The following is a 13,295-nucleotide window of genomic DNA, read 5'->3' on the forward strand; positions in this document are numbered from 1 at the left end:
TCTCAAGTGTTTCTGGAATCTGAAGAACTCACGTTGAGAATATTCTGACAACTTGATAACTAGCTGTAGTTGTCAACAGTTTTAATTCCATAACAATGTTTTCTACCTGATGTTTAATGTGTGTGGCCAGTGATAACTGGTGCTCTAAGGTCCAGTTCTGTTGCCTTAATTTGGATAGAGTGAGAGAGACGGCAAGTATTCCCTCTCCCCCTCTCACGGTTATGTATTTATAATATATTACTACATTACTTAAAGGTATTCTGGGTTGGAAGTCTAACGAAAAAAGAAAAACTGTCACGTAATATAAGCACACATATTCTGGATAGCTGTATATCTGTCTTGATTTTCTACATGCTGTGACCACAAATAGAAATAGATGCATGCTGATTTCTCATCATTGGGATAGCAATGAAATTAATGTTCTTGAATTTAAAGGGACAAGTAGAAAAGATGCTAACAATTTCAGGGAGTGGTTAGGAGTAAAACCTGTGGATTTAAGTCTGTGAACAGTTCTATGCAGTGTAATAGTCACCATAATTTCTAACTTGGTAGGTTATGTTTCCAGTTTTGCAGTTAACATGGCTAAAGACAGTGTAAGATATCTTACAATCAGACCCTTCTGCAAAACAAAATCTAAAATTTTAGTATTTTAATCCCTTATCAGTTTGTCCAGAATTCAGTAGCTCTGGAGAATTAAAATCCTATGTTTGGTGACAATGTTAATGTAGAATGTTACCAGATTATGTGGAATGTCAAAAATACATGACAATTCGTAAAATCTGTGGAATAAAAATTGAAAAAAGATAATTTAATTTTTAATAGTGGCTTTTACTATATCTAATACAAAGGGGGGGTATGAGGTGTGTATTATTACATAAAATAAATCCACGACCTTTTCATTGTATTGCCCAAATTAACTAGATTCCTACATGACTTCTGAACATAGGTTATAGAAAAAGTTAGCTGCCTGTTTGGCATTACAGATAGCTGAAAGAATGAAAGTTGTTATCTGTAAATTGTCATTTGCTTCTGTGAATGTCAGTGAAGACCTGAAAGTTTTAGTAACTGAGGTTTTAAATTCAAAGGCCAAGATTGTGGTGATGAAATGTGCAGGTACTGTTCACATTTCACTTTCTTAGGATTTTAGGTCAGAAACTCCTAATTGTATCACCTTTTTTGTTAATCCATGGTGATGGTCAAAGCTGGTTCAGTTTTGTTGGGATAGGTATCTCAAATGTGGTTGGTTTGGTTTTTGGGTTTTTTTTGGTGGGCTTGTTTTTTGATTTTAACATTATTTTCTGCTGGGCTCTGGAGGTAATTTATGTGCCTGTTGTTGCAGAAGTAGCCTGAGTTTGGATGACTTACGGTAAGTCTAACACTCAATGTGTGTTAGTTACGCTGCATCTCTTGTGACTTCATCACACAGCCTTTATAACAGTAGTTAACTTTTATATGTAAAAAAACATGTGAATGTCTTCTTTAGACTAAAGTGCATTTCTCCTCACAAAAAGCTTTACTCCCCATGTCCTCTTCACAAGTGTTTAGAAATTGCTTAATTACTAATTTCACGAGTTTACAATACATTAACATTGTTTGCTGTTAACAGTTCGTCCATTGTCGTTTGTTGTGAAATATATTTGAAGCTTTTTTTTTTTTGGCCTGTGACTGCTAACTGCCCCAAAATTTCCTTTACTCCATGTCATATTTCCAGATCCTGTTTGAGATTTTACCCACTTAAGTGCTTGTTTTATCTTGCACAGCTGTATTCGGGGTGATCGTTGTCTAACATCGCATGCATATATAACCATTTTATTATTATTATCAAGCACTCAAAAACAACAGTTCCCCAAATTAGTTCTCTCTGCAGCTTCTCTTGTAACTGTTACAGGTTTGATGACAATATATGCAATTTTTTATAATTGGCTGTAGGTAGGCTGTGACCACTTAATAATGCCTTAATAGCTGTTCAGTGGTTTGTTTTCTCATTATTTGTGCCTCTTCAAATACACGCTATCCAAGACTAGTATGAGTATCTTTCAACTTCATTTTTCAGGTTAGGAATCAAGGTAATTAGATGCTTTTATATTTTATGTTCCAGTTCAGTGTGTTGAGTTATAACTTGCTAGATTGTTGAGCAATAAGGAGTACTTGAGATGTAAATGCAGCTCATTGATTTTTCAAGTGTGGCAATATGTGCTCAGCATTTCTCCTCATTGGGTGTAGGGGTTTTAGTCAGCCAAAAAGAAATGGTACTCTGATTTCACATGCATATTAATATCTAGCCCATCTGGTATATACAACTCGTCTGGTACTTTTTGACCCAGAGAGGCTCCCAACAGCATTCTTCATCTGTGTAGCCCTGGCTCATCACTTGCCAAGATCTGTTTGATGCACTGAATGAGGGAGGTATCCTGTGGGAAAATAGTTTGGCAACCATCCATGATTAAAGAATGCCATATGCTTAGTGGCAGTACTGCAATCTTTGGTCTGCATTTCCCAGTTATAGAGTGAACAATAATTTTAATTTTTTTAATGTTAGGTATGTGTGACTCCTGAAATGTTTAAAAAAAAAAAAGTATTCCAATATTTTGTTGTCATCATATTCCAACATTCATCAGGAATGTTGGAACGTTTAGGCTCTCCACAGAGGACCCTGCCAAGAAAGCAAACTATAGAATGACCATCTACTAATGCTGTTACGTGGATTAGCACCAGAGGGAGTGGGATACTCTTTCCAGCGAGTTTTGTATATATATATTTGTTGACAGTAGCAGAGTTGACAGGTCTTAAAAATTCTAATCTCTATTCTAAACTAGCTACCTGCTGTCCTCTTTGGTCCCTCATGTCTTGAGCCTGCCCCATCCTAGTCCCATCTCTTTCCTCCTACCTAGCATCAAGTTCTTTCTCCTATTTCTGCTTAGCCAGTGAATATATTAGATTTTCATCCTAATACCTGCTTTTGGTATATATTTTTTTTCTTACTCCGTTTCTTCAAAATGTCAGTCATCCTGCTGTCTGTCCATATCCAGCATCCACAGATTTTTTGCATGTTCATCTAATGTGGTTTGTGCTCTGTGTGCTTGCTCAAGGACTTTTACCAAACCACTCCTATGTTCTCTCCATATATGGAGAATTTCCGTGTACCCTCTTACTCACCAGTGTTTGTTCTGAGTTTATCTCTTCCTGTGAAGGGAATCCCATCCTAGTTTGTTACTTTATACTTGTCCAGTTCAGTGATTGCTCTTTATTCACTTGGTGTAATCTTTGGGCTCAGCACTGGGGCTGAAGTGTTGGTTTCCTAGCTGTCAGGGTGAGTCCTGACCCCATACAGCTCAGTACAGGCACAGGTGTATGCTGCCTTCAGATGGAGCATGATCAGTGTGGGAAAACTGCTTTGAGCCTGGAGTACTCCTATCAAATCACAGAGCTTGTGCAAATTAATGTTTTTGCTGAAGCTCTTGAGAATTGCACAGGTTTTCACAGGAATGATGAAAACTTCCTTTAAGAGTCAACACAGAGGTCTTCAATTGTTAACCTTCCAGAAAAACTAGTTTTGTCTGATTGAGATTTGTATTTTCTAACCCAGTGTTGAAGCACTTGAATAAGAGTCAAGTAGCAACATGAAACAGTTCAGTTCAGCACGGTAATGTGTAGTACAGGGTGTTTAAAAATTGAGTAAAATTGTTCAAGCATGGATTTAGACTACAAGCAGCCAAGCAACCTTATCTTTGCATAACAGAGATAAGTAAGATAGATGGTTCCAGTCTGCTTTGGAGCTCATGATAATATGAGATACAAAAAGCAAAAGATTTGGAAATTACGCAATTTTAGTCAAGTACACAGTCTGTGTAAAATTATAAACAGGAAGATCATTAGTAACACGCACGTATGTTTGGAGTCAGTGGTTGATCTTGTCTGCAGGGTTTTATAGGCAGTGAAGGTTTTTTTATCCGCTGATCACTACTGTTCTGTTTGTACTACTGTTCAGTTTAAAGGAAAAAGAAACAAGATATTTTTTTGTCCTCCAAAGTACCAATTGTGTTTTTAATATCAGTCTATACATTTCTTCTGAATCTTTGATTCTGCAGTTCACTGCATCGATTTTTAACTTGCCTGTCAACTGCATATATTGAATCACCCTAAGTAACCACCAGCTGATTCCATATTCGACAGAAACTTTTTTCTTTCCAGAATTACTAGTATTTCTACGCAAGAAGTAATCTTTAGTGTCAGGACTCGTGTAAGGCATAAGAATGCTACAAAATCTGTTCTCTCTGTAAGGAGTGTGCTTCCTACCCAAGTACCTTTCTTTTTCTGTACTTTCTTTGTTGCTTTTTGGATGCTTTGTCATAAGTGACAAGACTTTACAAAGTCTTCATCTTTCAGTCAGACTGTCTCTTCAAGCCAGGATTCTTCAGTTGCATCTGTTTTCTCTCATGCTCAGTCTTGCTCCTTGAACATTCCTTTTGTCTGTCCTTACTGCTTAAAAATTGAGATCTATCTTGAATGATACCTGTTTGTAAAATTCCATTAAGAAAGTTCATCTAACTGCAGCATTTAAAGTACTTGGCAGGAGTGGATAAATATTTAAATATGAGTACATGGAAAAGGACAAAGTTAATGACCTTCTCGATGTGCATGCCTGTAGCAATACCACAGTTTCTGCTGTCAAAACAAAGTTGTTTTACCTAGCTAATTGTTTATTCTGTGTCCTGAATTCCTAGGATACTATTCCAAGAGTTTTCTTGTGGTTAAACATATGGAAATCCCATCTCTCTTAAAAGTGTAATCAAGAAATTTTACTGATTGATCAGAGAACAGAATTATAAATAAATAAATTTTAACCTAAGTGGAACTGTAAATATATTGTCTACTTGTTTATAGAGTTGTTTGTCTTATCTGCAAATGGTGTGCAATGGCCTACTGAGCAGCTGTGTAATAATATGCCTTGTGTTGTGAACTGTGGCTTATATGATTCTAGGACCACACAGAAGAGAGGAGAATCATTTGGAATCAGCAAAATAGGGAACAAAATAAAAGGTGTATTCAAGAGTTCTGCAATGGAAGGAGCTATGTTGCCGAACTATAACTTAAACGAAGGAGAAGATGACTTTGTGAGTAAAAGCGTCTTTGTTGATTTGGGGTGGTTTGGTTTTTTTCCTTTTTTATTTGAAAATGTTAAGTTTCTACCATCCTCACTACAGAGTTTTCATGTTCTGGCTTCTGATTAAATTGCTTTGTATTCCCCATATTCATTCAAAGGCAAGGCCACATTCCCAGTTAGTGTACCTCTGAGCTTATTGCCTTAGTACATAGAATTATTAAAAGTAGCAGTCAGACATTTTTGTAGGAATTTTTGCATACGTGGCTCTTCTGAAGTTTGCTACAAGACCTTAAAACCATAAAGTAGTGGAGAAATTGCTGTCAAGTTCGTCTGTGCAGCTTTTTCTCTGAAGGACGGGAGCAGCAGTCCTTTCTCATTTGTCTTGAGTGTCTCCCTCAATGCTTTTCTTCCATGTAAACAGCCATGAGTAGAGCCAACGGTAGAATTTATTGCATGGGACATTGTTATCTGAAGCACAATTGGGGGACAAATGGAAAATTTTAAAAGGCAAGAGGAAGGAATTGGTCAGAAGCTGTAGGTAGCCACGTATTTTTTACAGAGTGTCTGTCAGTTCAATCTTTTGAGCTGTTCTAACAACCAAAACATTTAAGTGTTCGTCACCTTGATAAACTGCTAGCTTATTTCCCATGCTTATTAGCCTGAAGGTAAAAGTGTAGATGTGAGTTTGTATTATTCACCTGGTTCAGAATTGTTTTCAGAGGAAGGTGAGATCACTCAACAACTTAGAACTCTAGATAGATTTGGGTTTTTTTCTTCCAGCTGTCTCTCCTTTAGTACTCCCTCTTCCTGAAGTATCATCTATGGAACCTGATAGCACTGTAAAAATTTTCTGATCTCACTAAAAGTTGCTAATTTCAAATTAATTTGCAGCGGATCTAAACCCAGAAATTATTCTACATGGGAACTCCGTTAATGAAATTATTTTTCTTTCTTTTATTACTTAGTGACACATACTTGAAACTTGATTTATGTTTCATTACCTTATAGAAGTTTTGGAGAGGTCGCTTGTACCAGTTAAAATAGAAAATCCGTGTGTTTAAAATGGAAATCTTTGTGTTTAAAATAGAGATCTTTGTGTTTGAATCTTTACAGATTGAAGAAGGCGTTATGGTGATGGAAGATGATTCTCCTGAGGAGGCTGTCACTACCCCAAACACACCCCGCAACCTTGCTGCATGGAAAATTAGCATCCCATATGTAGATTTTTTTGATGATCCCTCCCTGGAAAGAAAAGACAGAAAGGAGAGAATTCCTGTATTCTGCATTGATGTAGAGAGAAATGATAGAAGGGCAGGTATGCAATGTTGTGGAAAAACAGTGTCATTTAAAAGTGAACTCAAAATTATTATAGCATGCTCTCCTCTGATAGCTCTTGCAGTGTGCTTTGCGTATATGTTCTGATTTTGAAATAATGGCTTGAAAGTTCTGAGGAAATGTGTTTGAGAAATAAATGATCACATTTCGTTTTTGCAAGTTGAGAACTGATTCCTCAGCATGAATCAGTTCTATTTAGGCTCTTTGCCAGAGTTTGAGATGTTCTCTTTCCAAAAATATTTATCCTACAGTTCACATTAACAGGCACCTGGCTTATTTTTATTTCACCTACTCTGAACTTTGGAATAATGAGAAATAAATAACTTTTTATATAACCTTAAAATATAGTTCTTAGCAAATTAAAATGTTTTGCTTATTAGGAACTGTCCTGGCTTGCAGTTAATTTATCAGTATCTAGACAGAATATATCCATATGAAGTGAGGGAAAACAGCATCATCCAGAGGCTGTGTGGATTTGTGTTAGTGAGACTAATAATAAGCACAATAAGCAGAAAGTATTTAAGTGTTATTTAGTGATATCTTCCAGGATTAAGAATGATCAATGTTAAAGCTGATGATACAGAGGACTGTATTCAACAAGTACTATTTCTGTAAATAATTTGGTTAAAAGTTTGAAAATAGAGCTAACATAGCATCCCACATAAATTTTGAAGTTATGGAGCACTTACTTGTTTAGATTTTAGGAATCCCCTAAATGATGTGATAGTTGCCTTGCTAGTACCATATCTGTCTACCATATCTATCTGTCTAGTTATGCATTTCAGTTTAACACTAAAAGTATCTTAAAGTTTGTTACTACAATATAGGGGACTAAGGTCACTGAGATTTTTCCTGTAATAATCCATCATACGGTTCCTTTTGCTAATTTTTCTCTCTGGTGGTATAAAACCTGGTTTTTAATTTTTTTTCCCCAGTTGGACACGAACCTGAACACTGGTCTGTCTACAGGAGGTACCTGGAATTTTATGTGCTTGAGTCGAAGCTTACAGAATTTCATGGTATGTTCTCCATCATCTGGAAAGCCGCTTTTCCCCTGCTGTGATTATCATTCCTTATGATTATCATGTGTTACAATGAAACCAATGTTTATTGCATTACAAGAATAGTTTATCTCTGTTAGGTACGTTTCCTGATGCTCAGCTTCCCTCAAAGCGAATCATTGGCCCCAAGAACTATGAGTTCTTAAAATCCAAGAGAGAGGAGTTTCAGGAATATCTGCAGGTATCAAAAAAACATTTGGACTAAAGAATATTCTGAAACTAACGATACAAAACTAGTAAAAGAATATCTGCTTCTTTTGTTTGTTTCCAAGAACTTCAGTTACAGAGTTTGCCCAAGGGTTCAGCTGGGCAAATAAAACTTGTTAAAGTGACTGAAAACAGAAATCTATTGCAAATGACGATATCTATGGCAATATAATGCTCTTTGAATATATTTTTGCTATAGAGAAACTGATTTTTAGAGACTAAAGTACTTCTCTATTTCGTTCTGTCTCAAAGAAACTTCTACAACATCCAGAACTGAGTAACAGCCAGCTTTTAGCTGATTTCCTGTCCCCTAATGGAGGAGAGACTCAGTTTCTTGATAAAATGTTGCCCGATGTGAATCTTGGTATGTAATATACTACTTGTTTATGCTGACAAATAGTAATACTGTGGATGCTGTGATTGAGTTCTGTGATTCTCTGAATGATAGTAGTAATGAACAGATAATTCTTGTGGATGTGGAAAATAAGAACCCTGCTCCTTCACAGCCCCTAAAATTACAGCTCAGGAAGGAAGATATGCTGATACTTCTTTCTTGAAGAAAAAAGATCTTTTTGAAATTATGAAGAAAGGTGTTTGTGGTTGCTTTTGAATTTTTGTGTCAGAAAGCAAGATGATAAGATTTCTATTAATAAATTTCACCATTCAGGAAGATTTACGGTATTGTCACAAGTCAAATCTGCATGAGTCAGTCATTGTTTACAGATGGGACGGTATGAAGAATTTTAATATAAAACTGTCGCTGGATTTTAGTTCATTAAAATCTGTTTATTTTATTCTGAAAGCTACCATATTTGATATTTCTAGTCTTAGCTAGTGTTAAGATCTTTTTTAACATGAACTAGTTAATAGATTTGAGGCAGTGGTGTGTGTGTGTGATATAGGCAGGTCAAATGGAAATTGAGAAGTTGCGAGATTTGTGATATCTAATGTAAGAGTTCATAATAAATGAAAAAAGTAGACTGCAGTGTGACTTTACAGCTTGGCTGCAGTGTAGCTGTCTCAGAGTAGTGGGCCTGAGCTGGTGAGGTCAACCTCATGTCTTGTACCACTTATTGTTCTGGCACTGGTGTGGTACCAAAAGCCATATGGTACCAAAAGCCATGCCAAACTGTCACTGCATTTCTGCATCTCCTACTCCTGGTGTGAACCTGCTGGGGCTTAATGTGCTTTATGAGTTGTTGAATGAGATTTTGCTTTTCATCATCCAGTTGAAAGGTTTTGTTTTTGTTTCAGACCTCTCTTCTAGATCCAACCATACATTGTTTAAAAAAAACTTATGGTGTTTACTGTAATGCATTTCCTGCCTGACACTGTGCTTCACTTCCATAAACAGCACTATAACAAGTCTTGGCATTTCAGTAGGGCTTTTTATGAGGATGACAGTGTTTATTATTATCATCTGATCATTTTACATACTTTCCGATGTAAATTTCAAATTTAATGACATGTAGATAAAAAAGTATTACAGTAAATGTAATGTTTAAAATAAAACTAGTCCTGGACACTTTCATTTTTCAGTATTCCAAGTTACTGTGCCATATCCTGATAGCCTTATCAGGACAGAAGAGCTGATTTTTAAGGCCACAGCTGTAACCTGTCCAATTTATAAAATTTTACTCAGAAGGGTTTTTGAGGCTGGATCTCCTCAGAATCCCTCCAGATTAGCTGATCTTTTCATGGAAAGAGGAGAATCTTGGTTATCTTGATTTCTTCTGTGATGAACGTTTATGATTCTATGAAGAACTTAAGGACAGGGAATTTTACCTGTATCTGCTGTTGTAGTAGTACTGCTGTTATGCTGCTATTTTTATATATACCACATATATATAAAAAAATATATGCATGTATATAAATATATATATGCATATATAGATATTTATGTTTAAGCCTCTAAAAAATTAAAAGGTAGACTTACAATACTTTATTGCAAGAGCTTTTTTTAAGTACTCAGATAATAGTCTGTATATTTTTAATATTTTAAGTATCTTTTCTTGAAGAATACTAAGCAGTAAGTTACAAGATGGTTATGCACAAGACTATTTTCTTAGCTTTTTGTGCCAAATAAAAAAAAAATCAGATTTTAAAAAATTATTGTGTTTTTAAGTAATGACTAGACAGTAAGTACTTAAAATGTAGCAGAGAAAAAGGTCTTTCAAATCAGACAGTGATAACAAAGTTTTTGTTTATTTCTAATTATAGGTAAAATCATAAAATCTGTTCCAGGAAAACTCATGAAAGAGGTGAGTAATTCTTTCAGGTTGCCCACATAATAATAACTAAATAACTTCAGTAACTAATTTTACAAGATTACTAACTTACAGGCTATTCAACACTTTGTTTGAAAATGCTTTTGTTGTTTAGTTTTCATTTTCCTATAATTATTCAAGTGACAGGTCAGTCATATCTTTTTTTTTCAGAAAGGTCAGCATTTGGAGCCGTTCATCATGAATTTTATCAACTCCTGTGAATCTCCCAAGCCTAAACCAAGTAGGCCTGAACTTACCATTTTGAGTCCCACTTCTGAAAATAATAAGAAGGTATAGTAAGTCATGTTCCTTTCCCACTTCATAGGAGTGGGGAAGACTGACCATACCATGAAAATGGAAAGAATAAACAAAAAACCCTCTCATAAATATAAAAATTTACCTATTTTGTGTTGCCATTTCATACAAGAGAGAAAATAGTAGCAGAGAGATCTTTTGTCATCTTCTGATGTATAAATACCTTTGTATGATTTTTGAGGGTTGTGGGCAAGTTTTGTAGTTTTGTTGTTGCTGTTGTTTTTTACATCTTGGTATATTTGGAGATGAGGAAACAAAGTAGAGAGCCTGTGAAGTACAGAGAGGAGAAGAAGGGGGGAAAGCAAAGGTGTAAAACAGGGAATGTTTTAGTGTCTTTAGGAAGCTTCCTTTTCAAAGTGAAGAGCTTGAGTGTTTGATGAAAATGTGACTTGTCGAAGTGCTACAAGCCAAATTGTCAAGGTACCTGTTTATCTGCCTTCCAAGTGTTCATCCTTGTCTGACATTCCTAATAGGTTAACTGTATCACTTCGTGCATAGTTACTTTTTCTAACACTGGCACAGTGAAAGTTTAGCACTTACCAGTTTCAATCTTTTACTTGTCTGCAGGTAAAGATAGTTCCTTTCTTTGTTTTCCTGTATTTGTAGTTAGAACCTGGTAAAACGTAATGTAAAGATTTCTGCTAGCTTCAGGGACTTTAGAAAGATGCTAGTCTTCATATTTCTGTGTTGGACTGCATTAGAGTGATCATGTATTTGTGGAATTTAGAGAGGAATATTGTTTCTGGTCTCAGATTTCAAAGACCCAAACTCAGTGCTACAGAGCTGTTGTGGTTCAGGACAAAATATGGAATGTGCATACACTTCGCCATGTGAGAGGTTCTAAAGAAAAGCTCAGTAGTATGTGCTTTCCTGCTATCTCATTTGCTTGGGAAGAGGAGTTGAATTACATATGAGACTGGACTACACAGGTCCCAGTCTCTTTTTCCAAGTAACAAGGGATAGGAGGAGAGAAAATGGCCTCATGTTGTTCCGGGGAAGGTTTAGATTGGACATCAGGAAAAAATCTCATGCTGGAAAGGGTTGTCAAGGATTGGAAGAGGCTACCCAGGGAAGTGATGGAGTCACCATCCCTAGGGGTATGTAAAAGATGTGTAGATGTGGCACATAGTTTAGTGTTGGGCTTGGCAGTGTTGGGTTAACGGTTGGGCTTAATGATCTTAGAGGTCTTTTTCAACCTAAATATTTCTATGACTAAGTGTCAGCTGGGACACTTCATTTTGCAAAGTGATAAGTGGGAAATGTATGATACTCTGAAGTCTAATGCTTAGCGTGAGAGGACAGGGGATAAAGATTGGGGTGGATTTTCTTTCCCTCTCTTCTCTACTGCAAAAACTAAGAGGCGCTAAATGAAGGTGGTAGGAGTTGTGTTCAAAACAAAAAGTGGTAGCTCTTGCAATGGTTAGTAAATTTGTGGAACTCTTTGCAAAAAGATTTTGTGAATACTTGAAGGTTAAACAACTATGCAGTGAGACAGGACAAATTCACAAAAAGGGAATGTATTCAGGGTGAATACCTATAGAGAGACTGAATCCAGCTCTTGAACTTTTTTTTTTAGTTGAAAACAATTGGAGACTGGAAGAATTTGGTGAAAAGTACTGTCTAGGATGATTGTTCCCAGGATCCATTTATGGTTCTTGGTAGTGATGGGCTGTTGAAAAAATGGACCTTTTGATCTCCTTCACTATGGACATTTTTATAGTGTTATGACACTTACAGAATTTACAGCCACAAAATGTTTATACTGATTAAGTTCAATAGCAGTTAAATCTATTAATTTGTTTGGGTTTCATCTTCTGAACATGAAGGCTGAATTACTACAGCCAATATTTAGTGTTAGCTTACATGTGCATATACACAAAATTAGTATCCTTCATTTCAAGTTCTTTCTCACCTTGGAAACTATTTCCAAGGTTAAGATATTTTGCTATTGCTCTCTATTCAGAGGGGTATAAATGTATCAGCAGTCTTAAAAATCGGATGTAGAGTTTTTGACTTGTGCTAGAAACAGGGTACATGCAGAAATAATTCAAATGTTCTTTATAAAACAACTGACAGCACACTACAGCAGAGGACGAACAATCAGATAATTTTTTATTGTGATCTGACAAGAACTGTAGAAGATAGCAGTTTTAATATGTTTAACATACTTAAATACCTGAGCTACCAGCTTTGCATTTTGAAGCATTGCTCAGTTAAAATGTAAACACATTCTTTGAAGCGTCAGCATGTTATTCTTGTAAAAGAACATGTGTACGGAAATTCAGGCTCTGAAATAAGGTTTTCCCAATGCTTTTCAACCATGATGATCCCAGGAAAGCAAAGAGCTGTCTGTACTTTAACTTTTCTTTTGGAATACTGAAGTTTCCTTAAGCAAAACATAGTGTCATTTTCAGAAATATCATTGTGGGAGAAACCTCTGTATCACTGCTGACCAAGTGGCCGTGTATGCAGTTCATTGGAGACACAAGTTTGTAGAGTCTGAGGCCAAGTCGTTGCTGGCAGTGCTGCTTAGCCTGTAGCAGATGCTCTTGTCACAGGATATGAGTTTCTTTGCACAGAGCAAAAAAGATGAGGCTAGCCCCAGCTCTCCATTCCTTCTCACCTTCTGTGGTCAGAGTGAGTTCGCTGTTTTTCTAAGCACCTTTATTCTAATTAGCTCTTTCATGAATAATTGGTTCTGCATATGTTTTTTAATTTTTTTTTTCTTTCCCAGAAGAAATCTATTTTGTTTTGGGGAGCCATTTGCTGTAAATGGATAGAAACTTTCACACTTCAGTGTATCTCCTGCAGAGCTGTGATTATTATTTAGTGATGGGCACTCAAGACACTTTGCCTTGGGGGAGGCTGCAAGACAGTTCTGTGATCAGATGCTGAATATCTGTGCTCAAATTATAGTACTAATTTTAACCAGCAGAGGCGAGTATGCATGAGGTATTCATGTGCCGACTACTTTCTCATTAATTTGCCATCTATCAGTTCAGCCAG

General features: G+C 36.2%; 1 protein-coding gene across 4 annotated transcripts in view; it reads left to right on the top strand.

Moving 5' to 3' along the window:
• SNX14 (sorting nexin 14) overlaps window positions 1–13,295 on the top strand; it is a 51,749-nt gene that overhangs the window by 25,186 nt on the left and 13,268 nt on the right. For 2 of the 4 annotated variants that reach the window (XM_027710168.2, XM_027710169.2), the window contains exons 16-23: window positions 1,340–1,366; window positions 4,982–5,114; window positions 6,218–6,419; window positions 7,375–7,458; window positions 7,581–7,681; window positions 7,960–8,071; window positions 9,928–9,968; window positions 10,146–10,265. In XM_027710168.2, the coding sequence (XP_027565969.1) occupies window positions 1,340–1,366; window positions 4,982–5,114; window positions 6,218–6,419; window positions 7,375–7,458; window positions 7,581–7,681; window positions 7,960–8,071; window positions 9,928–9,968; window positions 10,146–10,265 (820 nt within the window). The remainder of the gene's footprint in view (window positions 1–1,339; window positions 1,367–4,981; window positions 5,115–6,217; window positions 6,420–7,374; window positions 7,459–7,580; window positions 7,682–7,959; window positions 8,072–9,927; window positions 9,969–10,145; window positions 10,266–13,295) is intronic. The other 2 variants (XM_027710170.2, XM_027710171.2) reach the window with 1 other exon arrangement.

The sequence above is a fragment of the Pipra filicauda genome, unplaced genomic scaffold, assembly GCF_003945595.2.
Source record: "Pipra filicauda isolate LSUMZ 115617 unplaced genomic scaffold, ASM394559v2 scaffold261_size1826302_pilon, whole genome shotgun sequence".
Lineage (NCBI taxonomy): Eukaryota > Metazoa > Chordata > Aves > Passeriformes > Pipridae > Pipra > Pipra filicauda.